Below are 24,963 nucleotides of genomic sequence, written 5' to 3' on the forward strand. Positions count from 1 at the left end.
CTGGATGGTGTGGCTCAGTGAATAGAGTGCTGGCCTGCATACAAAAGGGTTGCAGGTTCAATTTCCAGTCAGGGCACTTACCTGGGTTGCAGGTTCAATCCCCAGCCCCAGTTGAGGCACGTGCAGGAGGCAACCAATCGATGTGCGCCTCTCACATCTATGTTCCTCTCTCTCCCACCCTTTCCACTCTATCTAAAAATCAACGAAAAAATATCCTCAAGTGAGGATTAACCAAAAGCAAATAAATAAATAAAAATAACAAAAGAAAGTAGTTCACACATCATAAAGCTTGGACAAATTGGGGGTTTTATACTTAATCGACAGCAAGAGATAATGAGCACAGCACAGGTTCTGCCATCAGACAGATGAGGGTCTGAGCACATCTCCCACCCTCTCTGTCTGACCTTATAAATCACTTACTTCCTCTGAGTTTCTACTTCCACATCTATAACATTAAAGTATTAACACGTATCAGTAGGGTTGTGATGAAGATTAAATGTCACAATGTATACAAAATGCCTAATGTAGGCCCTAACACACAGCAGATGTCAACTAAATGTCTGCTTCTCCCCTTCTTCCTAGTCTACATGCATTTTTAAACTCAGTGCATGGTACCTAAGCTTCACCTGGAAAGTTTAATTGTAACATATTTACTGTTACCATATTGCACTCTGCAATGTTATGAATCATGAATAATTGATTGCTTTTCTTCGAAAACAGTTGCTATATGATAAAGCAGAAACACCAAGGAAATATTCTTCCAGTTTTATTTTTAACAAAACATTCAAAGTAAACCCACCCTTAGAATGGCTTTCACTTAAGAAAAAAAAAAAAGTGTTGGCGAGAATGTGAAGAAATTGGAACCCTTATGCACTTTTAGTGAGAATGTGAAAGAATATAGTTGCTATTGAAAACAGTATGGTAGTTCCTCAAAAAAAAAAAAAAAGTTGAACTGGAATTACCATATGAGTCAACAATTCACTTCTGGATGTATACCCCCAAAGAATTGGAAGCTGGGTATCAAAGAGATATTGGCACAGTCATATTCACAACAGCCAAAAGGTAGAAGCACCTAAGTGTCCACTGACAGGTGAATGGATAAACACAGGTGGCATAGAATACAATGGAGTTATTCGGCCTTAAAAGGGAAGGAGATGCTGACATGCTGGAACATGGATAGACCCCGAGGACATTGTGCTAAGTGGAATGACCCAAAAGACACATTCTGCTTGATTCTCCTTAATGAGGCACCTAGAGTAGTCAAATCGTACAGACTGAATGCTGGTTGCCAGGGGCTGGGACAGGGGTGGAGAGTTAGTGTTTAATGGGAATGGTTTCAGTTTTGCAAGATAGAAAGGTGTTCTGGAGATGGATGGTGGTGATGGTTGTACAATGTGAATGTGCTTCATACCACTGAACTGTACACTTAAAAATGGTAAGACAGTACATTTTATTGTATGTGTATTCTACAATTAAAATTTTTTTAATTAAAAGGAAATTTGGCCTGGCTGGTGTAGCTCAGTGGATTGTGTGTCATCCCATGAAATGAGAGGTCCCAGTTTGATTCCCGGTCAGGGCACATGTCCAGGTTGTGGGTTCCATCCCCAGTAGGAGGCATGCAGGAGGCAGCCCATCGATGTTTCTCTCTCACATCAATGTTTCTATCTCTCTCTCCTTTCCTCTCTCTCTAAAATATCAAAAAAAAAATAGTTTTTAAAAAATTTAAAAAGAAATTTGTAAAATCCTACTTTTAGGACTTCTACTCCCAATTTCTAGTTTCAGTTGCTATACATACATCAGTGGGTATGTGTTTTCCCCAAATTAGTCCACAGAACAAAAGAGCATTTTATTTTATTTTTTTTTATTATTATTTTTTAATCCTCATCCAAGGACATTTTTCCATTTTTTGTACAGACAGAGTGGGAGGGAGAGAGAGGAAGAGAGAGAGAGGGAAACATCGATGTGAAAGGGACACATCGAGTGGTCGCCACCCACACGACCAACCAGGGCCAGGGACAAACTGCAACCGAGGTACATGCCCTTAGCGGGAACCGAACCCAGGTCTCTCTGGACCGCAGGCGGACGCTCTAACCGCTGAGCCAAACCGGCCAGGGCCAAAAGAGCATTTTAAAATATGAGTCCTCACAAAGTTTCTCATATTTCCAGTACTTTTTCTACTTGACTGCTCTCTCTCTTTTCTTTTTAAGTATTAAAAAAAAAAAATTTTTCTTTATTGATTTTAGAGTGAGAGGGAGAGAGAGAGAGAAACATTAATAAAAGAGAACACTGATTGGCTGCCTCCTGCATGCCCCTGACTGGGGATTGGGCCCACAACCTGGGCATGGGCCCTGATCAGGATTTGAACCAGCAACCTCTTGGTGCATGGGTCGATGCTCAACCAGTGAGTCTCACCGGCCAGGCTTGACTGCTCTCTTAACTTTGAACAACATAATATTGACACACAGTCAGTGTTTATTTGAGATATTTTTGGGATGCTTAGGGAAGTCAACTATCAGATCAGTTAAACAAGGAAAGAAAGTCCTGGCCAGTTTGGCTCAGCAGTTAGAGTGTTGGCCCACAGACCAAAGAGTCACAGGTTTGATTCTGATCAAGGGCACATATGTTGGTTGCAGTTAGGTCCCCGGCCCTGGTCGGAGTCATGCGGGAGGCAACCAGTCGATGTGTCTCTCTCACACATCGAAATTTCTCTCTCTCTCTCTCTCTCTCTCTCTCTCTCTCTCTCTCTCTCCTCCCCTCTCCCCCCTCCCCTTCTCCCCCTCCCTTTCCCCCTCCCCCTCTGCCTCCCTCTCTCTCTCCCTCTCCCTCCTTCCCTCCCACTCTGTCTGAAAATAAATAAAAAAATATTCTCGGGTGAGGATTTTAAAAAAAAAAAGGTAAAGAAATCAAACAGATTATTTATTTACTATATTTGAGGGTGAGACCTCACAATTTCAAATGTTAGATGTCATACAAACAAGACTTTAAAAAATCACTTTTATAAGCACTAGAATTTGTGATTACATTGTGGAGACCATAAAAATATTCTTACAAGAAAAATGAGGCAATGAGTTTTGAAGCTGGAAATAAAATTTGCAATGACAGACTTCATAAACAGACTCACAAGTAGTTTATCTTAAACAACGTAGACAGAAGTGAATACAATGTACCTAGAAAACCAGAGGCCACATAGCAAGTGATACAGCAACAGACTGAATACAGAGGCAGATATATGAATCCAGCTGAATAAACTTGACCTTAAAGATATTTGAAAACATGTTTTTAAAATGCCACTCTCCTCATTAATATATTTTGTTTTGGAAAATATCATTATTTTTCATAAAGGAATATGTCATTTATGTTAAGGGTTTTATTTTTGTTATTTTGAAATAAACTAGATCACTTAAAATTCAGTTTTAATTTCTAATGTGGTAAATAACAATGGATAGAAACCACATCAACAAAAGCTCTTTGAGGCCCTCATTAATCTTGGAGTGTGTAAAGGTATATCCTGAAACCAAAAAGTCTGAGAACAAGTGGTACATACAAATCAACTTTAAAATAGATACCTGTGGCAAAGTGATTTTCCACAATTTAAAATGAACTAAAAACAATGGGATTTTTTTAACATTTTTGGTATTAATATGCTGCAATGAAGATGATCCCTACCACATTGCAGTCTCTTGTTTAGCAATTCTCTCTATGAGATACATTTTTTCTCCACAGCCAATCACATGATAGATAACTTTCCCTTGCCCAGGGATGTATCCAGGGTTCTATGCAAACCATCAGTAGGTAACTATAACTCCATCACCTTTTTAGCCACGCAGGAGGGCGTCTGAGTAATCAATTTTTAAGACCAGCCTCGATTCTCTTCAATTTATTTAGTTAAACCACTTACAAACATGGCCATGTCATTAACAGTAACAAATTACCTACAATTTAGCTCACGATTAACAACTACTAATATACACATGTACATGAGACACAGGCTACATCTTCAGTTATCACAAAATCACTCAATAAAAAAACAAAATAATCATACTTCCTCATTAAATGCCTTCTAGAGACTATATATCTTTACACAATGTATGCAACTGACATGTTATAATAAATTGTTATTGTTACATAGATATTTTAAACTCATTTTATTTTTTTAAACCCATTTTTAAATGGCATAGAAGAGAAAAACTTTCATGACTTAAGTGCAACTAAGTATTGCTAATATTTGACACATTTTACCATATTCTGTCAAAGAAAACAAAATAAAATTTAGTACTTACATGTCCACCTTCTTCACCAGGATGACCAGGTAATCCGTCAGACCCTTGCTCTCCCTGAGAAGAAAAGAAATAAAAATAAATAACTTGGACTCTAAATTCTTCATTTCTCAAATCTATGTGAAATAAAAATTGTTACTAATAAATAACCTTGTCTCATTGAATTTGCATTTTATTAAGAATCTACAAAATGTTGAGCACAATGCACAGAGACACATAGAAACAAGTATTCCTGGTCTACCTCACAGTGAAAATTTGAATACTGTTTGTCTTAATAATTGGTACATCAAACTATTTTTATTTTTCTAAAATACATCTTTAAGCCATTCTATTGTGAAAATCCAAACCAAAACTACTTTATAGTTAAATGTTTAAGGAAAACTGTTATTCTTAAAGAAGGCTTTGACCTTGTTTACAAAACATCAGTAAGCAAAAATGTTACCAACCATATTACTTATTTCTGTATGACTCAGCTATTTAGTCTCTCTCTCTCTCCCTCTCTCTCTCTCTTTTAGTTTCTTCTTAGATACCTAAAAACACAAACCATTTCTTCTCAAGAGAGTTTGCCTTGCCATTTTATAGCCAGATGTGTTTATTTAGTCTAAAAACTAGTAATAACACATGAGGGCCATAATCTGTTTGTGATCAACAAAGATATGAAAGTCAATGCAATCAGAGACTGGATTTTAACTAACAGAAGGAGCCAAGACGTCAAAAATTCAAATCACTCTCATCTTTTTTTGTTGTTGTTGTTTGTTTTGTTTTGTTTGTTTGTTTTTCATCTTTAAGGCCCAGTCCTTAAGTTGAATAAAAATAAAAATAAAATGTCAAGAGGTTCTCAAGCTTGATCTTCTGATTCTCCAGTCTGATGTTTAAGAACAATGTGAAGGAGGAAATAATCTAGTGCTAAGGCATATAACTACAATTTATTTTTCAAAAAAATAATTATATACTTTATACTATTCTAAACTAAGATGGATCCCTAAGGCCAATAAGAGCTAATTCCAACAACCTCATGGAAAACCTTACAAAGAGAATACGTAAAAAGATGGGCAAAGCCAAGGGGTTTGATTCAACCTTACATGTGGATTTGTGGTTCCACCATCATGAAGCTGTAGTCCCTGGATGTCTGAGGACCATTTCTAATGAGATATTCTCCCTTAAAAGTGTTAAGTAGTAATTTTCCTATCACTTAACTCATAGTTAACAGAGAAATGCAAATGAACCACTAGTAAACCGGTGATTGTGTCCTTCCTCAGAGTTCAATGCTATAGAACAGGAGGTTTGATAGGAAGGAAAGGGGTGCTGACTACTGTAAAGAAACCAAAAGATGGACAAGTGAAACTTTGGGAGACAAGTAAACACATCTGTGCAGTGAGAGAATCTATGAAAGTATTTGTCAAATAAATATAAGTAGGCAGCATAATAGAGTGGAAAGAAAGTGAGTCAGGTAGACAGAGGCTTAAATTTGAAATTGCCTCTTTATTACTGTACAACTTTGAGAAAGTGATGTTCCCTCTATGAGCCTCCATTTCAAACCCATTAAATAACATTTACCTCCAAGGTTTATTAAGCAAGTACAATTAGAAAAACTGTGATAAAGACATAACATAGAGCCTAGTATGTAGTCATCGACAGTCATCTACCTGAAATGTTATCTCACTCCCTCCCCCGCCCACACCCAACAAGTTCTCACCTTCCTCCCAGGGCTCCCATGGTCACCTCTCTGCCCTTCTTCTCCAAAACACTTTGCATATGTATTACAGCATCTTCTTTCTGCCATTGTGTCCTAAAAGACAGAACCCATATCACATATAATTTTTCTTTTCCATCTGTGCACCTACATCACATCACATACCAAAGAGACCCTGTGGGTGGCATTTTTAAAAATACTTACAAGTTGCTTCTGTAAGATGTTTGGAAGGGATGGCAGTGTGATGCTCAGAGGCTGATTATATGTAAATCCTCTGCCAAATTCTAGCTCCTGAAGCTCTTCCAGTTTGTGTACATCTTCCAGACCAATAATGAGGAGTCCAGAGAATCCTTCAAGATACCAGCAGGTGGGCAATTTACTTGTATATCTACTGAATGGTCTTTGTCTTGGCACCAGATATTAATCCATCATCCCACCCTTCCCATTTTTGTTAAAATCAAAACTAGCTCGTGGCCCTTGGTCAATGTCAGGGATGTGGGGACACAGGGTCTCTCATCTCTGAACAGCCCCCTGATTCATACAAAGAGGGAGACTGCGTATCAGCCTGGTGGGCACTGAGCTCCTATCACCTAACATATAGGAGGCTTAAGAAAGTCCAGTGCCGCCCTGGCCAGTTTGGCTCAGTGGTTAAAGCGTCGGCCTGCGGTCCTGAGAGACCTGGATTGGGTTCCCGCTAAGGGCGTGTACCTCAGTTGCAGTTTGTCCCCGGCTCTGGTCAGTCGTGCGGGTGGCAGCCACTCGATCTGTCCCTTTCACATCGATGTTTCTCTCTCTTTCTTTGTTCCTCTCTCTCCCTCCCACTCTACCTGAACAAAAAATGGAAAAATGTCCTCGGGTGAGGATAAAAAAAAAAGAAAGAAAGAAAGAAAGTCCAGTGCCATATGGAAATCTCAAAGAATATCTCATCCCCTGCAAGAGAAATGAGGCCCCATGCAGGGCAACTTTGCGCACTTACCTTTGCCTCGGAGAAGCTCAGATGTTTTCTTCAGTCTCTCCAAATCATCATCCAGTCCATCTGTAAACACTAAAAGGACCTATTTTGGTGGGGGGGGGAGGGGATGGGGAGGGAGAGGGGAGAGAAATGGAGAGGGGGAAGGAATGGAGAAGATGGATGGTATAAATTGCACATTTCTTTAAAATGCAAGGATAAGTTTAGCTTTTCTAATTGTAACCATCTTTCATCTTGTTCTCTTTTACCCATTTATTATTCATTTGATTACACAGACATTTTTACTTCAACTTCTCCCCCAGCTGCCCCTCAAAAAAAAAATTTAAATCAGCTTAACATGTTCACTTAAAAACACCTTCCAAAAATTGTCTTATAATACTCATCTTAATCAATGTAAAAATACCAAAAAAAAATTGTTGCATTTTCTACAATTAAAATGCATTACCTCTACTCATAGAAAATCTCAATTGAAACAAATGAATTATACTAGTCAAGAAATAAACTCATTGTATGCACGACTGAAGGAAACAATAATTGTAACTTTTAAAGCTTAGAGATGTCACAAATGACCAAGAGACATATGAAAAAATGTTCAAGGTCATTAATCATCAGAGAGATGCAAATTAAAACAACTATGAACTATTACCTCACACCTACCAGAAAGGCAACCATCAACAAATCATCAAACGACAAGTGCTGGCGAGGGTGTAGAGAAAAGGGGACTCTAGTACACTGCTGGTGGGAATGCAGACTGGTGCAGCCACTATGGAGAACAATATGGTGTTTCCTCAAAAACTTAAAAATTGGCCCTGGCCAGTTTGGCTCAGCGGTTACAGCGTCAGCCTGCGGTCCGGAGAGACCCGGGTTCGGTTTCCGCTAAAGGCACGTACTTCGGTTGCAGTTTGTCCCCGGCCCTGGTTGGTCGTGCGGGTGGCAGCCACTCAATGTGTACCTTTCACGTCGATGTTTCTCTCTCTCTCTCCCTTCCTCTCTCTCTCTCCCTCCCACTCTATCTGTACAAAAAATGGAAAAATATCCTCGGGTGAGGATATAAAAAAAAAAAAAAAATTAAAAATTGAACTGCCATTTGACCCAGTTATCCCACTTGTAGAAATATACCCTAAGAAGCCTAAAACACCAATCAGAAAGACTGTATGTACCCCTATGTACATAGCAGCACTATTTACAATTGCTAAGATCTGAAAATGGCCCAAGTGTCCATCAATGGATGAGTGGGTAAAAAAGCGGTGGCACATATACACAGTGGAGTACTATGCAGCTGTAAGAAAGAAAGATCTCTTATCCTTTGAGATGTCATGGAGGGACCTGAAGAGTATTATGCTAAGTGAAATAAGCCAATCAGAGAAAGACAAATATCACATAATCTCATTTATTTGTGGAATATAATGAACAAAATAAGCGGATGAACAAAATAGACCCAGAGACATAGAAGTAGGGTTCAGACTGACAAACTTCAGAGGAGGGGGGCGGGAGGAAGGGAAGAAATAAACTGAAGAACCTATATGCACAGCCAATGCACATAGACAACAATGCTAATGCTGGGGGGTAGAGGGGGAGCTAGATTGGGAGAAAGGTGTTAATGGGGGAAAAGGAGAAACATCTGTAACAAAAATAAATTAATAATAAATAAACAAAACTGGATCTAGTTTTAAAAAGATAAAGCTGAGAGATGTCATTTCTTAATACATGTCACATGAGATCTTGCTATCTCTGTGGACCTTTGTGGGTGTAAAGTTTTGGGGCTAAGAAGGGAAGAGCTGGGCTGCACTAGGGACCATTAGCTATCACTAAAGACAGTTCAGTTACTGACTAGGGAAATAACAGGCCCTACTCTACATGGCAATCAGTGACCATAAGGAGCTAGGGAGTCTCAAAATATATTCCTGTGGTCTTTGAAATGGATAATTTCATGGAAGAATCTGAATCCCTAAACTGTGGACAACTTGAGGGCAGGGACTTAATCCTTTCATTCCTACTAACATTATTCAACATAGAGCCTCTAAGACTTAGTAAATATTTGTTGACTGAATGAAAGTACATTTCTTGTTGGTCTTTACTGGGTAAGACTATGGTTTTCTCCATGTAGTATCTCCAATGAAGAACAGTTTAGTTGGCCTTAGTCACAAAAGCCTTATCCCTGCCTCCTCCCAACCCTGCCTGATGGCTACATAACATGGGTTCTCAGCATTTATTACCTTCACTTTAGCAGAAGAGAAGTTGATAGCGTTATCTCCGAGGGACTGCAAAAAATTCACATTCATATGGTTGCTCTTGGCAGCCTGATGAACCAAGAACTTCTGAATGATTTCATCACTATACTTCTCAAAGCCTGAGTCGAAGATAAGCTGGCCATCTGAGTCAGGAACCAAGTAGCGAAACATTGTGTTGATCTGCCCAGAATTGTTACAGCTGATGTTCGGAAGCAAGGCCAACTGTTGCATCAGCTCTGGCAGTAACCCTTGAAGCTTCTTCTGATTTTGCCATGTGGGAGTGGAGATATCAATTCCTACAGACAAATCTATTTTGCATTCTTTGAAGGTGGAGGAGAAAAAAAAATCGAATTAGTCATCTATAAATGCATGGCAGGGCCCAGAAGATATCAGCCAAGACTGCTCTGAAAAAAAGAACCCCACAGGGTGCTGAAGCACCAGAGAGGCCCCTACAACCCAGCAGGGACTGTGCCATCCAGTTACCTGTGGGACCTATGGGGTACTGAAGCACCAGAGAGGCCTGTGCCACCCAGCAGGAACTGCACGATCAAGTTACCCACAGGGCCTGTGGGGTGCTGAAGCACCAGAGAGCACTGCGCTACCCAGCAGGGACTGTGCCATCCCGTTACCCGAGGGACCTGCAGGATGCTAAAGCACCAGAGAGGCCTGTGCAACCCAACTGATACAACATAGGCTTAGAGGATGTGAAAAAGGAGGCGGAGTGAAGAGAAGCCATGCAGACGACCTCCCAGAACCAAATGGCAATTACAACTAAAATAAAGACAAATCCTTGGAAAAAAGCAACAGAAAATCAGCAGGACAGGACCATATAACCAGGGACTGCAGAGGATCAGCGGAGGCGAAAGAGGGTGGCGGGCTGGGAGCCCACAGACAGTAGCAGTCTTAGCTGTGAGCAGTGCCCTTGGGGAATAGACCAAGCCTGCTCCACAGCCCAGAGAGCCAGGACAAAGTGCTAAAATAGCCACAGCTACTCACCTGGGGGCTATGGCAGAGGGAGGGCAGACTGGGCTGACACTCTGTGGAGACACCCGGGATTTGGAGGGCACTCAGAGTTGTTGCTGAGTTGGGGCCACAAAGGACGGTGGCGAGTGTGCTCCTTCCCAGAGATGTGGGGAAAAGTAGCAGCTTCCCCCTCCCCTCAGAGAATCAGCCCTTTCCAGTTGAGGCAAAGAAATGCAAATTGAGACTCATTAACAACCAGCACCTATCCCACCCTCTGGAAATCCTCTTAGGCAGAACACCAGGGCTACATTCCAAGGCACTGAGTAACTGAGACTACTAGCCACCAGAAAAAAAGCTGGAGGATAACTAAACCTTCCCTGGGCTTGCAAACCTACCCAGGAAAGTAAGACTTGACAGTAGTGTTTAACGTGGCCCACCCAGGCTCATCCAAACCCAGTAGAGGAAGCCACAAACAGCAGAACACCAACACCCACAGGAAAAATTTGGCAGGCTCCAAAACCCACTGAGATAGCCAAAATGGTGAAACAAAGAAACAAATTCCAAACGAAAGAACAAGAGAACTCTATCGAAGATGAGATCAATGAAATGCAGTTAAGCAAATTATCAGCATTGATTTCAAATCCATGATCTTGAGGAAGGTCAATAGCATGAGTAAGGACATCAGCATAATGATAAAAGATACAGAAACACTGAAAACCAACCAAGTGGAAATGAAGAATGACATAGCAGAAATTAAGAACACATTGGAAAGACTAACCAGCAGAGTAGAGGAAGCTAAGGACCAGATCAGAGAATTAGAAGACAGGGTAGAAAAAAATCAACCAATCAGAAAACGAAAAGGCAAAAACAATTTAAAAAAAAAAAAAAAGGAAGATAGCTTAAGAGAACTGTGGGACAACTGGAAACATAATAACATTCGCATCATAGGAGTCCCCGAAGAGGAAGAAAATGGGCAAGGGTTAGAGAATATATTTGAAGAAATAGTGACAGAAAACTTTCCTAATTTGGTGAAGGAAGAAGGCATTCAAGTTCAAGAAGCACAGAGAGCCCCAATTAGAAGAACCCAAACAGGCCCACACCAAGACACATACTCATTAAAATGCCAAAAATTAAAGACAAAGAGAGAATCCTAGAGGCAGCAAGAGATAAGCAACAGGTTACCTACAAAGGAAACCCCATTAGGCTCTCAGCTGAAGTCTCCACAGAAACACTACAGGCCAGAAGGGAGTGGCATGAAGTAATTAAGGTCATGAAAAACGAGGATCTGAATCCAAGACTACTCTATCCAGCAAGGCTGTCATTCAAAATAGAAGGTCAAATAAACAGCTTCCCAGACAAAGAAAAGGCTAAGGGAATATATTAACACCAAACCAGCACTGCAAGATATGCTAAAAGGTCTGCTATAATTAGTAGAAGAAATAGGAAGAAAAATAGAACCAGGTTAAACAAAAATGGCAATAAATAACTACGTATCAATTATCACCTTAAATGTAAATGGTTTGAAGGCTCTGATAAAAAGATACAGAGTAGCTGACTGGATAAGAAAGCATGACTCACATATATGTTGTCTACAAGAGACCCATCTCACAACAAAAGACTCACATTGGTTGAAAGTGAAGGGATGGAAAAAAATCTTTCAAGCAAACGAAAATCAAAAAAAAAAAAAAAGCTAAGGTAGCAATACTTATATTGGATAAAGCAGATTTCAAAATGAAGGCCATAACTAGAGACAAAGAAGGCCATTATATAATATTGAAAGGATCTATCCAACAGGAAGATATAACCTTGGTAAACATATATGCACCCAATATGGAAGCACCAACATATATTAAAAACTTTCTGGAGGACTTCAAAGAAGAAATCAACAGCAATACAATCATAGCAAAGGACTTCAACACCCTGCTGATATCACTGGATAGATCATCTAGACAAAAAATTAACAAGAAAACACAGACTCTAAAGAAGTGCTAGATCAGATAGATTTAATAGATATCTACAGAGAATAACACCCGAAAACTGCAGAACTCACATTCTTCTCAAGTGCACATGGGACATTCTCAAAGATAGACCACATGTTAGGACACAAACTCAGTCTCTACAAGTTCAAGAAGACTGAAATCATATCAAGCATTCTTCTCAGATCACATAGGCATACAACTAGAAATCAACTGCAACAAGAACATGCAAAGACATTTGAAAACATGGAGGCTAAATTGCATGTTATGGAGCAATGAATGGGTTACCATGGAGATCAAGGAAGAAATTAAAAACTTCCTGGAAACCAATGAAAATGAACACACAACAACATAAAATCTATGGGATGCAGCGAAAGCAGTTCTGAGAGGGAAGTTCATAGCACTACAGGCCTACCTCAAGAAGCAAAAAAATTTCTAACAGATTATCTAACCTCACAACTTAAAGAACTAGAAAGCAAACAAAAAGAAAACCCCAGAGCAAGTTAAAGGAAGGAAATAGTAAAGATCAGAGCAGAAATAAATAACATGGAGACCAAAAAAAACAATTCAAAGGATCAATGAAACAAAGAGCTGGTTCTTTGAAAAAATAAACAAGATTGATGGACCCTTAGCTAGACTCACCAAGAAACAAAGAGAGAGAACCCATATACACAAAATCAGAAATGAAAGAGGAGAAATAATAACTGACACTACAGAAATACAACAGATCGTTAACAAATTTTATGAACAATTATATGGCAACAAATTCGACAATCTAAGCAAAATGGATCAATTCCTAGAAACACGTAGTCTCCCAAAACCGAACCAGGAAGAGATAGAAAACTTTAACAGACCAATAACAACAAAAGAAATTGAAGAAATAATCAAGACTCTCCCAGCAAACAAAAGCCCAGGCCCGGACGGCCTCACAGGGGAATTTTACCAAACATTCAAAGAAGAACTAACACTCATTCTCCTCAAACTATTTCAAAAAATTCAAGAAGAAGAAAGGCTTCCCAACTCATTTTATGAGGCCAGCATAATTCTAATTCCAAAACCAGAAAAAGACACTACAAACAAAGAAAACTGCAGGCCAATATCCCTGATGAACATAGATGCCAACATCCTGAACAAAATACCGGCAAATCGAATCCAGTAATACATCAAAAAAAGTATTCACCATGACCAAGTGGGATTCATCCCAGGGATGCAAGGCTGGTACAATATTCAAAAATCAACAAATGTGATACACCACATAAACAAACTGAAAGATAAAAATTATATGATCATATCAATAGACGCTAAAAAAGCATTCGACAAAATCCAGCACCCATTTCTGATAAAAATGCTCAGCAATCTAGGAATAGAGGGATCATATCTCAACATAATAAAGGCCATATATGAAAGACCTACAGCCAACATCATACTCAATGGGCAAAAACTAAAAGCATTTCCCTTAAGAACAGGAACAAGGCAAGGATGCCCACTTTCACCACTCTTATTTAACATAGTATTGGAAGTCTTAGTCACAGCAATAAGACAGGAGGAAAAAAACAAAAGGAATCCAAATGGGAAAGAAGGAAATGAAACTGTTATTATTCGTAGATGACATAATACTGTACGTAGAAAACCCCAAAGACTCCATCAAAAATTTACTAGACTTAATAAATGAATTTGGCAAAGTAGCAGGATACAAAATTAATGTCAAGAAATTGATGGCATTTTTATACACCAGTGATGAACTCACAAAAAGAGAAACTGAAAAAAACAATCCTATTTACCATCACAGCAAAAAAATTAAGATACCCAGGAATAAATTTAACCAAAGAAATAAAGGACCTATTTGCAGAAAACTAAAGGTCATTGAAAAAAGAAATAGAGGAAGATATAAAAAAGTGGAAGCACATACCTTGCTCATGGATTGGAAGAATCAACATCATTAAAATGTCCGTACTACCCAAAGCAATCTATAGATTCAATGCAATCCCCATCAAAATACCAACAGCATACTTCACAGAACTAGAACAAATACTTCAAAGTTCATATAGAACCAAAAAAGACCTCAAATAGACACAGCAATCTTGAAAAAGAAGAACAAAGTTGGAGGGATCACATTACCAGGTTTCAGGTTATACTACAAAGCCACTATAATCAAAACAGCCTGGTACTGCACAAGAACAGGCAGATAGACCAGTGGAACAGAACAGAGAACCCAGAAATGGACCCAAGGCAATATGCTCCATTAATATTTGACAAAGGGGGCAAGAGCATACAGTGGAGTAAAGACAGCCTCTTTAATAAATGGTGTTGGGAAAATTGGACAGCTACATGCAAAAAAATGAAACTGGATCATCAATGTACACCATACACAAGAATAAACTCAAAATGGATAAAAGACTTAAATGTGACTCATGAATCCATATAAATCCTAGAAGAAAATATAGGCAACAAAATTTCAAACATCATATGCAGAATTTTCACTGATACATCACCTAAGGCAACAGAAACAAAGGAGAAAATGAACACATGGGACTACATCAAACTCAAAAGCTTCTGCACAGCAAAAGATACAGTCATCAAAATGGAAAGGCAACCCACTGTATGGGAGAGCATAACTGCCAATGATACATCAGAGAAGGGGTTATTTTCCAATATCTATAGAGTGCTCATACAGCTCAACAAAAGGAAGACAAAGAACCCAATTAAAAAATGGCCAGAGGAATTAAATAGACACCTCTCCAAACACGACATACAAATAACTAAGAGACATATGAAGAAATGCTCAACATCACTAATCATCAGAGGGATGCAAATTAAAACAACAATGGGGTATCACCTCACACCTGTCAGAAATGCCGCCATCAACAAATCATCAAACAACAAGTGTTGGTGAGGGTGTGTAGAAAAGGGGACTCTAGTACACTGCTGGTGGGAATGCAGACTGGTGCAGCCACTATGGAAAACACTATGATGTTACCTCAAAAAATTAAAAATTGAACTTCCATTTGACCCAGTGATCCCAATTCTAGGAATATACCCAAAGAAACCTGAAACACCAATCAGAAAAAATATGTGTACCCCTATGTTCATAGCAGCACTATTTATAATAGCTAAGATCTAGAAACAACCCAAATGTCCATCAGTGGATGAATGGATAAAAAAAGCCCTGGTACATATACACAATGGAGTACTATGCAGCTATAAGAAAGAAAGCTCTCATCCTTTGAGATGACTTGGAGGGACCTGGAAAGTATTATCCTAAGCGAAACAAGCCAAACAGAGAAAGATAAGTATCATATGATCTCACTTATTTGTGAAATATAATGAACATAACAGTCTGAGGAATGGGGTTATGTTCCTCAGAGACGTGGAAGTGGGGTACAGGCTGACAATCTCCAGAAGAAGTGCTGGTGGGGGAGAGATAAACCACAGAACTCATATGCATGTATGCATGAACAAAGGTCATGGACAACAAAGGTCACGGACAGGGTGAGGTGAGGAGGGTAGGAGAAGGGGGAATCAGTGTGGGGAAAAGGAGAAACATCTGTAACAAAAAATAAATTAATTTAAAAAATAAAAAAGTAAAATAAATAGAGGGGAAAAAATGAACCCCACAGAAGTATACACTAAATAATGGTCATTGCTTAATTTAGGGGGTGTTTTGTTACGCAGCAAAAGCTAACTGATACAGCCCTGGCCAGTGTGGCTCGGTTGGTTGGACTGTTGTCCCATACACCGAAAGGTCATAGGTTCAATTCCCACTCAGGTTACATACCCAGTTGTGGTTTTGATCCCTGGTTAGGGAACATACAAAAGGTAACCAATGGATGTTTCTCTCTTTCCCTCTCCTTTTATCTCTCTCTCTCTGTCAATGGAAAATAAATAAATAAATAAATAAATAAATAAATAAATAAATAAATAAATAAAATTATTTTTAATAAAAAAGCTAACTCATACAATATATACTATTCCGTACCTCTACACCTCTGCAAATCCTATTTCCTCTACCTACCCCATCCCCGCCCCTTCCAATCTGATTAACTGACACATATCTTTCAAGTATCGGTTTAAGTAATCCCCTCCCTAAAGCTCCTTCTGACCATGTCCCCATCTTCTCAAGTTGAATTATCAAATGCCCTTGATCTACTTTACTTGACTTTCTCTACCACTAAACGAGGATTCCTCAATAGTAAGACTATGTCATCTTACTTTCCCAGTACCTCATACAGATAGACAAATGAATGAAGAAGAAAATATAAATAAGCCTTGAGTCTCTTTAAGCACAAGCTGTGCTATTTCCTTCTCTCCTGGAAGTTGTCTTCCTCATTCACCACCCATGCATATACCTCATTTCAGGGGAGCACATTAGAAAAGATCAGGACTGACAATCCCTCCCAATTTTCTGTAACTTCTACCTGAAACCTTTTAAGCCTTCCTGGAAAGGTGTAGCTAGAATCTGAAGGTCTATTGATCTGTCCGTTTCTACCCACCCACTCATAGGCAAATAAGACCATCCACAAAATTTCACTGAAGAGGCAAAAGTTGATGGTCACAGACGCACCTGAATTAGAATCTGAATGAATGATTTAAAATGTAACTTATTGACCATAAAAGGGTGGCTATTATTAATTACTCTGGACTGTCCAGGCCAACCCAGGACATGTGGACATTTTTTCCTTAGACTAGCACACATTGGAGTATTTAGCTTAGAATCAATGAAAACAAAACTGCACATTGGGAGGGGGGCAATTTTGAGGAAAATAAATAATGGACCCATCACCACTGAAAAGGGTTATAAACAGTGGCTTAAAGTTTCTCAGGGATCTGAGATCCAGGGGTGAGCCATGAGTTTTCTATCCCCTAAATATCATACTCTGGGCTAGCTAGTCAAATATGTTTCTGAAGCTGCTGAGATAGAAAATGCTTTCTTCCCTTCCTTTCATATAAAACATCTTGGTTTTGTCTTGAATTTTTTTTTTAATACTCACCTGAGGATATGTTTGATTTTAAAGAGAGTGGACGAGAGAGAGAGAGAGAAACTTCAATGTGACACAAAAACATCAATTGGTTGCCTCCCATATGTGCCCCAAAGGGGGATCGAACCCACAACCTAGGTATGTGCCCTGACAGGAATCAAACCCATGGGATGTAGGATGACATTCCAACCAACTGAGCAACCCAGCCAGGGCTTGTTTTAATTTTTAAATCTCTAATTGAAGTTCACCAAAAGGAGTTTCCACAGATGTAAGTCTCATTTCTATATCAAATCTCATTTCAGAAAAAAAGAAATTTCCTTTTTGCAGTATGGTATATTATTTCAACACTTCTAATTCACATTTTCCCCAGGGACATTTTCAACTGGCTGTATTCTGAAATGCAAGGAGCATTTTTTTTCTGTTAATGGATAGAGTTTTAATCTTGCCAGATAACCTAGAATCTTTATGATTCAGTTTTATGATTCTAGAATTCCAGAATTAATTAGAGCCCAGCTATGATTAAAGTATCCAGCTAATTTTAATTTAATTTAAAAAGTTAAGACAAAGCTGAAGATAAATATAAATTCTAATTTACTGCATGGTGCAAAATTAAAAGAGAGGCTGGGACCCTGTATCTTTTTTCCTCTTCTAGATAATACTCAGGTGCAGATGAACACAAGAATAGGACTTTAATTTCTGAAGAATCTGAACTGCTTAATGCAGGACATCCCATAATCCTTGCTTACTTAAAGCATGTTACACATGCACTCTTTTCAATTGATTTCTGAGTTCACCAAGGACACCGCAAAGTAGTGATATTCTTCAGACACTATAAACAAAAAACATTAATTTAATACTCTATAAAACTGGCTCCAGCTTTTTACGCCAACTGCTGGGAAGTAAAACCGTGACTCTATTATTTCCCATCTGTGATTCTTAACCTCCCTTGTTTTTCTAATGGTGATACCGGAAACTTGGTATCATAATAGCATCTGCTTCACATGGGGTTGATGTAGGACTATTGGATTTATGGGTTCCATTATATACTCTTCTATATGATTCCATACTCTACTTCACTGTACCATACTATACATTACTATACCATATTATACCAGTTGATGACATTCTATGATATTCTATACTATAGTACTATTACTAGAGTAGGTAGCAAGATATTAATAAAGGACGGGAGCAAATGGAATTAGACATTTTACTAAGCATAATCAATGAGGGAGCATAAACCTGTTTAACCAGGAAGGGGGGAGCAGGGAGAGGTAAGCACATGCTCAGAAGTCAAAATGGTGCAGGCGGAGGGTACTTCTAGAAGACATACCCAATAGGAGCTGAGATGGTGACCACAGAGGCCTGTCAGTCTAGCCTGGGAAAGAATAGATTGGCTAGGAGGTAGACGCATCAGAAGCCGGTGAAAGCCTGGGAAATTGATTCGTTAGTTTGAAAAGAGCTCCTGTTCGAGATAATATAGTCCCCGCTAACAAAACCCTTCTCTCTCTCTCTCACCCAGTAACACTCACTGGCCTTATTTATTCCTCTCCGTAACAACTATGCGGATCTAGCAGCCACCTGCAGACCACGTGGGCTCCAAAGGACTAGGCTTTTATATGACACAGAAACTTTGGACACTGGTCTTTATTTTGGACTTGATGAAGACAAGATTGCACTTTTTCCATGGTGGGATGGACAGAGATGAGACACTGGAAACCCAGGGGCAGCCTGCTATTTTCACCCAAATAAATCTCATCATACCATACTCTCCCGTATGTGGGTCCATGGAATGGTTTCCTTGTGATCCCATGAAAGAACACAATTTCCACTGGCAGCAATATCATGAGCCTCATAATGACATGATGTTTTGGTCAACAACAGACCATATTCATATCTGTGGCCCCAGAAGATTATAATGGAGCCAAAAATCCCTATTGCCTAGTGATATTGTAGCCAAGATAAGGTCATAGTGCAATGTATTACTGTTTTATGCTGGTCTCAGTCTATGAATAGTAATGCGATCCTGAGAAATTCCTGGGGGCACTCACCTGGGCCCCAGTGAGCTTCCCACAGACATCTCTTTCTAAACCAGTGGTACAACCGGACCAACCCTTTGGTTCTTACTACATTTTAAGCCACCCTTCAGCAATAACAATTAGGAAACTTTAAAGAAAAAAAAAGTTTATTTCTTAAAGCTAGGGTGTACAAGGCACAGCAAGATCGCAGGTAGAGAGAGTGCAGAGGCCTAGAATTCTGCTTTTATTGGGGTCAAGCATGAGGAAGGAGGGCCTAAGATTTTGCAGCTCACTGGTTATTCGTTAATGTCAAATTTAAGAGGGTGAGTTCAAAGCACAGGAAAAGAAAAAGAACAAGTAGCTTAAATGGTCAGTTATCAAAATACATAAACCAAAATCTCTAAAACAAAGGCGCCTCAGTCTGGGAGGTGGCCGGATTCTTTATCTAGTGAGGCAGGCAATGTGTTTATTCCAAATAGCCTTCTTTGAAGCAGATGCCTCTTTGAAATGGATGCCTTAGCAATGGAAGCTTACATCAGGCACGTATGTTACAAAAAGAAAAGCCAAGGGTCAGAGCTTTGACAATTACTGACTTGTTTGTGGTGATACTGGTGTAAACAAACCTACTGTGCGACCAGCGCTGTGAAAGTATAGCACCTACAATTACAGTAGTAGGATATGCCATCTAGGTTTGTGTAAGTGCTCTCTATGACGTCCACAGAATGGTGAAATCACCTAAGGATGCTTTTCCCATTGTAGTTATAGAATAGTCAAGGGGTTGTAGGGTACAGCATAGGGGATATAGTCAATAATATTCTAATGACTGTGTATGGTGTCAAATGGGTACAAGATTTATCAGGATGATCACTTACTAAGTTATATAATGTCTAATCCCTGGGGTGTACACCTGAAACTAATATAATAATGTATGTCAACTATAATTGAAAAATATTAAATGACTTTTTTAAAAAAGATATCCTCATCATTAAGTGACACATGACTGTATATCCTTATATAATACTCTTCCATATTATACCGTGTTTCATTATGCCATGCTATTGTAGCCTCCTATTCAAAGTATGATTTGAGACTCACAGGATCAGCATCACCTGGGAACGTGTTAGTACTAGGAATCCTACCCAGAACTACTGAATCATCATCTGCAGTTTAACAAAACCTTCAGGTGGTTCAAGTGCCTGTTATCATTTGAGAGGCCCTATTATGCTCTACTCTACTACATATAGCAAAAGGCAATATAGAATAGTATTTAGTATACAAACTCTAGAACCAGGCTTCCTCAAGTTCAAATTTCAGCTTTGCTATTTATTTAGGCCAAATAACCTGATTTTTCTGTGCCTTGGTTTCTTCCTCTGTAAAATAGTATCTATTCAATAGGGTTATGTGAAGATTTAATGTTTTAATATATGGAAGCCCTTGGAACAGCCCTGGCATAAAAGTAAAGCATCAATCCAAACGTTAGCTATTCTGTTTATAATGTGGTTTGCTGTAGAATCTCACTCCCTGCGGGAGGGAGGTACAGTCATCCATGAAGACATTCTTTGGGTAAATCAACCACAGAAAGGCAAGTGTTGAGATAAGATCAGAAAACAGTCAGACTGCTGGGAAGAGGAACGCTTATCTCTGGACCTTGCTGTTTCAATAAAAGCTTGAGGAGATAACATGGGATTGCACATGACTGCGGCCATATGGAAGCAGATGAGCAACAAAGTAGAGACACTCCTGTACGGAGCCACATAGAAAAGAGTGTGTTCCATTTCACATGAACTACTATCTAACTGATAGTATTCTCTGCTTCTATTTCCCTTTTGATGTGCTCAAATCTTCAGTAAGCTGTGTTTACGGGTTCCAGTCTGGTTTTGTCTATCTGCAAGTAATAAAGGGAAGAGTTGTGAGAACTTTCTAAGGACAGAGTTCTGAGAAAGTCCGGGCCTCTGGAGACCAGAGTGGAGACAGCCAGGGACTGATTAAAAGAATCCCCAGGGGAAGGTGAACCACAGATGTCCTCCCCACAGGGTGATCATCTCTCCCTCCCCCAGCTAGAAGGATCAGTTTTACTTTATTAAGAGAGCTCACAGGGTCCTTGACACCTCCGATGGGCTTGTGGATCAAATAACAAACACTCTGCCACTCACCTTCTGGAATGCAGACCTTATAAAGAATTTCCTTCTCCAGATTCTGCAGGGACTCAAAATTCTCTCCATAGTACACTTTACCCTGGTCATTAGTCATCTCCAAAAGCTGAGAGTTTTTGGCTTCTCCCACCCCGATGGCAAAAATAATTATATTTCTGTCTCTGAGGGCCTTGGCTGGCGTGGCTACATTGTCCTGGGCAACCCCATCGGTGATCACAATCAAATACTGATAAACAGCACCAGGTCTCCCTCCCCTTGAACTGTCAAAAAAAGGCAGAGTGAAAGTCAGGGCTTTCCCAGTACGGGTGCCATCATTCATCTGCTGAACATTGGAGATTGCTCTGTGAATGTCCACCTTTAAGAAGTATTGGTTGAGCCTGAATTCTTCCTGGGGGGTTGAGCTGAACTGCAAAAGGCCAAACTGAATTTCATCAGCACCGATATTAGATTGATTCACCATCCTCTTCATGAATCCCTTCATCTTTTCAAAGTTTTTTGGGGAGATGGATTCTGAACCATCTATCAGAAAGATAATGTCAGCTTTCTTATTCTTACAGGCTGTGGGGGAAAAGAAAGAACAGAATATTTGCTCAGAGACTGAAACCAATTCATTACAAGTCAAAAGAGACAGAGGTGGCAGATATACAACATGAAAATATTTTTAAAGGGGGTGGAAGAGGAAGCCAATGAAATAGATTTTCTTAAAATAGACACAGCTATATAATTAAGATATAAAATCTGACTGGCTTGCTTCATCCTAGGTCGTGGTCATGTCCAATACTCATTTATGGACTAGTGAATCCACACTTCAAGAATGAAGCTTATTGCCCTGGCCAGTTTGGCTCAGCGGTTAGAGCGTCGGCCTGCGGTCCGGAGAGACCCGGGTTCGGTTCCCGCTAAGGGCACGTACTTCGGTTGCAGTTTGTCCCCGGCCCTGGTTGGTCGTGCGGGTGGCAGCCACTCGATGTGTCCCTTCATGTCGAAGTTTCTCTCTCTCTCTCCCTTCCTCTCTCTCCCTCCCACTCTATCTGTACAAAAAATGGAAAAATATCCTCGGGTGAGAAAAAAAAGAATGAAGCTTATTCACATAGACTAGACACATATATTTGGAGAGAGAGACTGAAGAAAAACATTCTTACTCTCTGAGGAGCAGATGTCTTGTACCACTTCTTGCTGGATGGCCTTCAATGAATCAAATTCATGCACAAAAAACATCTTGTCTTTAGCAATCTCCTGAAGCTCAGTGGTGTTAGCATCTCTCACCCCAATAGCATAAATGATGACTCCGTATCCTCTCAATGCCTCTGCAGCCTGAGCCACTGGGTCCGCAGATCGACCATCAGTGATGACTATGAGGTACCAAGGCACGTTGCGACGAGCAGTCTTTGCAAAGATCTGAGCCATGCTCCTCAAGGCCTGACCTGTCAGGGTGCCACCTCCCCTCTGTTGGATGTCATCAATGGCTTCCTTCAGTCTGGCCACACTGGCATACTGGCTGAGGATAAACTGACTACTAATTCCGTCTGAGTACTGAACGACTCCAAACTGTACTCTGTTGGGCCCGATATGGAACATCTTTATCACTTCATTCATGAACACCTTCATTTCAAGAAAATTGTCTTGTTGGATGCTGCCAGATCCATCAATAAGGAAGTAGATATCTGCCTTCTCGATGTGCACACAGTCTAGGCAACAAGAAGCAGCAACTCATTAGAACAGAGGTGAGATGGAGTGTAGTGCTCAGCAGAACCGAGCCCCAGCTGTCTATAGCAATAACCTGCTCACTGATTCAGCCTGGACTGACTGCCTCCCCTTCCTCTCTCTCCTCTCCACTCCCCTACCAGTGAGCCCCGGAGTCACCTCTGGGATAAATCGCTTGCAGCCAGATCCTTGGCTCAGAGTCTGTTTCTGATGAACCCCACTTGAGACATGAAGTAAATAGTACCTGACATTTCTCAGTTGGGGAAGTTGAGAACAAGCTAAAAGTAAAATATCAGAGCATATTTCAAGCAGTGAATTGTCTCAGTATCTATATTCCTGCTTCCCATGCAAGTCACACTTTTTAAATATATGGGCACTTTCTGAAATTTAATTTAATTACCTTAAATGAATTTGTAAACTTTCTGTTTTAGATCCCGTCCCCACCACTTAGAGCAGGCTTGTCCCTTTGCATGTCAATTTCTGATCTGTCAAACAAGAATCTTAACACCCACTCAGTGAGTTTATTGGGAGCATCAAATAAGATTATGGAAACACAGCAAAGCCGAGTATTAAAATTTCATGGTTAAGATCACCCAGAGTTTTATTTTTGTCACCTAGCAGATTCCTCAAAAAGAAGGAAACATAACTTTCTCCTTGCTCCTTTCAGTAAGGATGACCCTGCCTTGGGTTATTAATGTCTGGATTCTCTTGAACCTGGGGAAGAACCAAGGGCCTTTTCATGTTTCCCGGACGAAAGGGAAGTGATCTGAGGCAGGAGTTGGGCTCTGTTGCTCATGCCTTCGTGTGTGAGGACCTGGGTCCAGAAATATGTGAGACATACTTATACTAAAAGATGAAAAAGTGTTTCTTGTTTGTCTGAATGATTTTCAAATTAACTAGGCATCCCTACCCTAGAGGGGCAGGCATTGGAAGGGGGTGTGGCTTAGAAAGCAACAGAGGAGTGATCTGCCCCTATGGTGTTTATCGAATGCTTGGAGGATGAAGGGAAAATTATGAAAAAAGAAGGCAGAAACTCAGACCTTGCTGGAACCCAGCACCCACTGGTGACAGGTTGATAACTAGCCTGAGTCTAAGAAAAGGCCCGCTGTGCAGGAAGGGGCATCTCTATGGCCAGCTCCATGCAGCAGTGGCCCGAAGAGTCTCCAGCACAGCCCAGGGCCTTTGCACTGTCCAGAGGAGCCGAGAGTCCTGAATATTGCCTGGCACTGCACATTCTTGTGAATCTTGGCAGATGAGGATTTGGGGGAGGGGAGATTGGGGTGGTCTGGGAAAAAGATATTATAGTCTGGCTGCTGCTAAGCATCCACATCTATTACATATACAAAGTGCTTAGCACAGTGACTGACATATAACAGATGACCAATAAACGGTAGATATTATGAACATAATGATCAGTCAGGACAGAATTCTCGTAAAAATGTCCCAACTTCTATTTACCACTAAGCTACCCCCACCCCCAACTCCTCTATACTTTGGGCTGATTTTTCTGATTCTAGGTTTCTACGCAGTCTGGGAAAGAAAGCAACTCTCAAGTCTTTATACTGCTTATGAATTAGAAAGAGAGAAAAGGAACCTTCTCTCCTTTTCTACAGAAATTCATATTTAACAATTTTGTTCCTTATTCCGAGAAGAGAGAAAGGGATTAAAAATACAGACCAAAAGCCCTGGCTGGTTTGGCTCAGCGGTTAGAGCATTGGCCCATGGACCAATGAGTCACAGGTTTGATTCTGGTCAAGGGCACATACCTCGGTTGTGATTCGTCCCTGGTTGGGGTCGTGCGGAAGGCAACCACTTGATGCGCCCCTTTCACATCGATGTTTCTCTCTCTCTCTTTTCCTCTCTCCCGCCCACTCTATCTGATCAAAAATGGAAAAAATTCCTCGGGTGAGGGGAAAAAAAAACAATTACAAGATCATTTAGTAATTGTTTAAACAAACAAACAAAAAAAAGGCTTAGTCATTAGCCCCTGAAGATATAATCACAG

General features: G+C 40.1%; 1 protein-coding gene across 1 annotated transcript in view; it reads right to left on the reverse strand.

The window, feature by feature from the left end:
- The window catches only part of LOC118633442 (collagen alpha-4(VI) chain-like), a 116,776-nt gene that overhangs the window by 70,401 nt on the left and 21,412 nt on the right, over window positions 1-24,963 (reverse strand). Inside the window, exons 6-12 of the mRNA XM_036267355.1 lie at window positions 22,397-22,942; window positions 21,258-21,815; window positions 9,157-9,491; window positions 6,947-7,025; window positions 6,175-6,320; window positions 5,974-6,066; window positions 4,281-4,334 (exon numbers count right to left, since the gene is read on the reverse strand). Of these exons, the coding sequence (XP_036123248.1) occupies window positions 4,281-4,334; window positions 5,974-6,066; window positions 6,175-6,320; window positions 6,947-7,025; window positions 9,157-9,491; window positions 21,258-21,815; window positions 22,397-22,942 (1,811 nt within the window). The remainder of the gene's footprint in view (window positions 1-4,280; window positions 4,335-5,973; window positions 6,067-6,174; window positions 6,321-6,946; window positions 7,026-9,156; window positions 9,492-21,257; window positions 21,816-22,396; window positions 22,943-24,963) is intronic.

Source organism: Molossus molossus, unplaced genomic scaffold, assembly GCF_014108415.1.
Source record: "Molossus molossus isolate mMolMol1 unplaced genomic scaffold, mMolMol1.p scaffold_m16_p_18, whole genome shotgun sequence".
Taxonomy (NCBI): domain Eukaryota; kingdom Metazoa; phylum Chordata; class Mammalia; order Chiroptera; family Molossidae; genus Molossus; species Molossus molossus.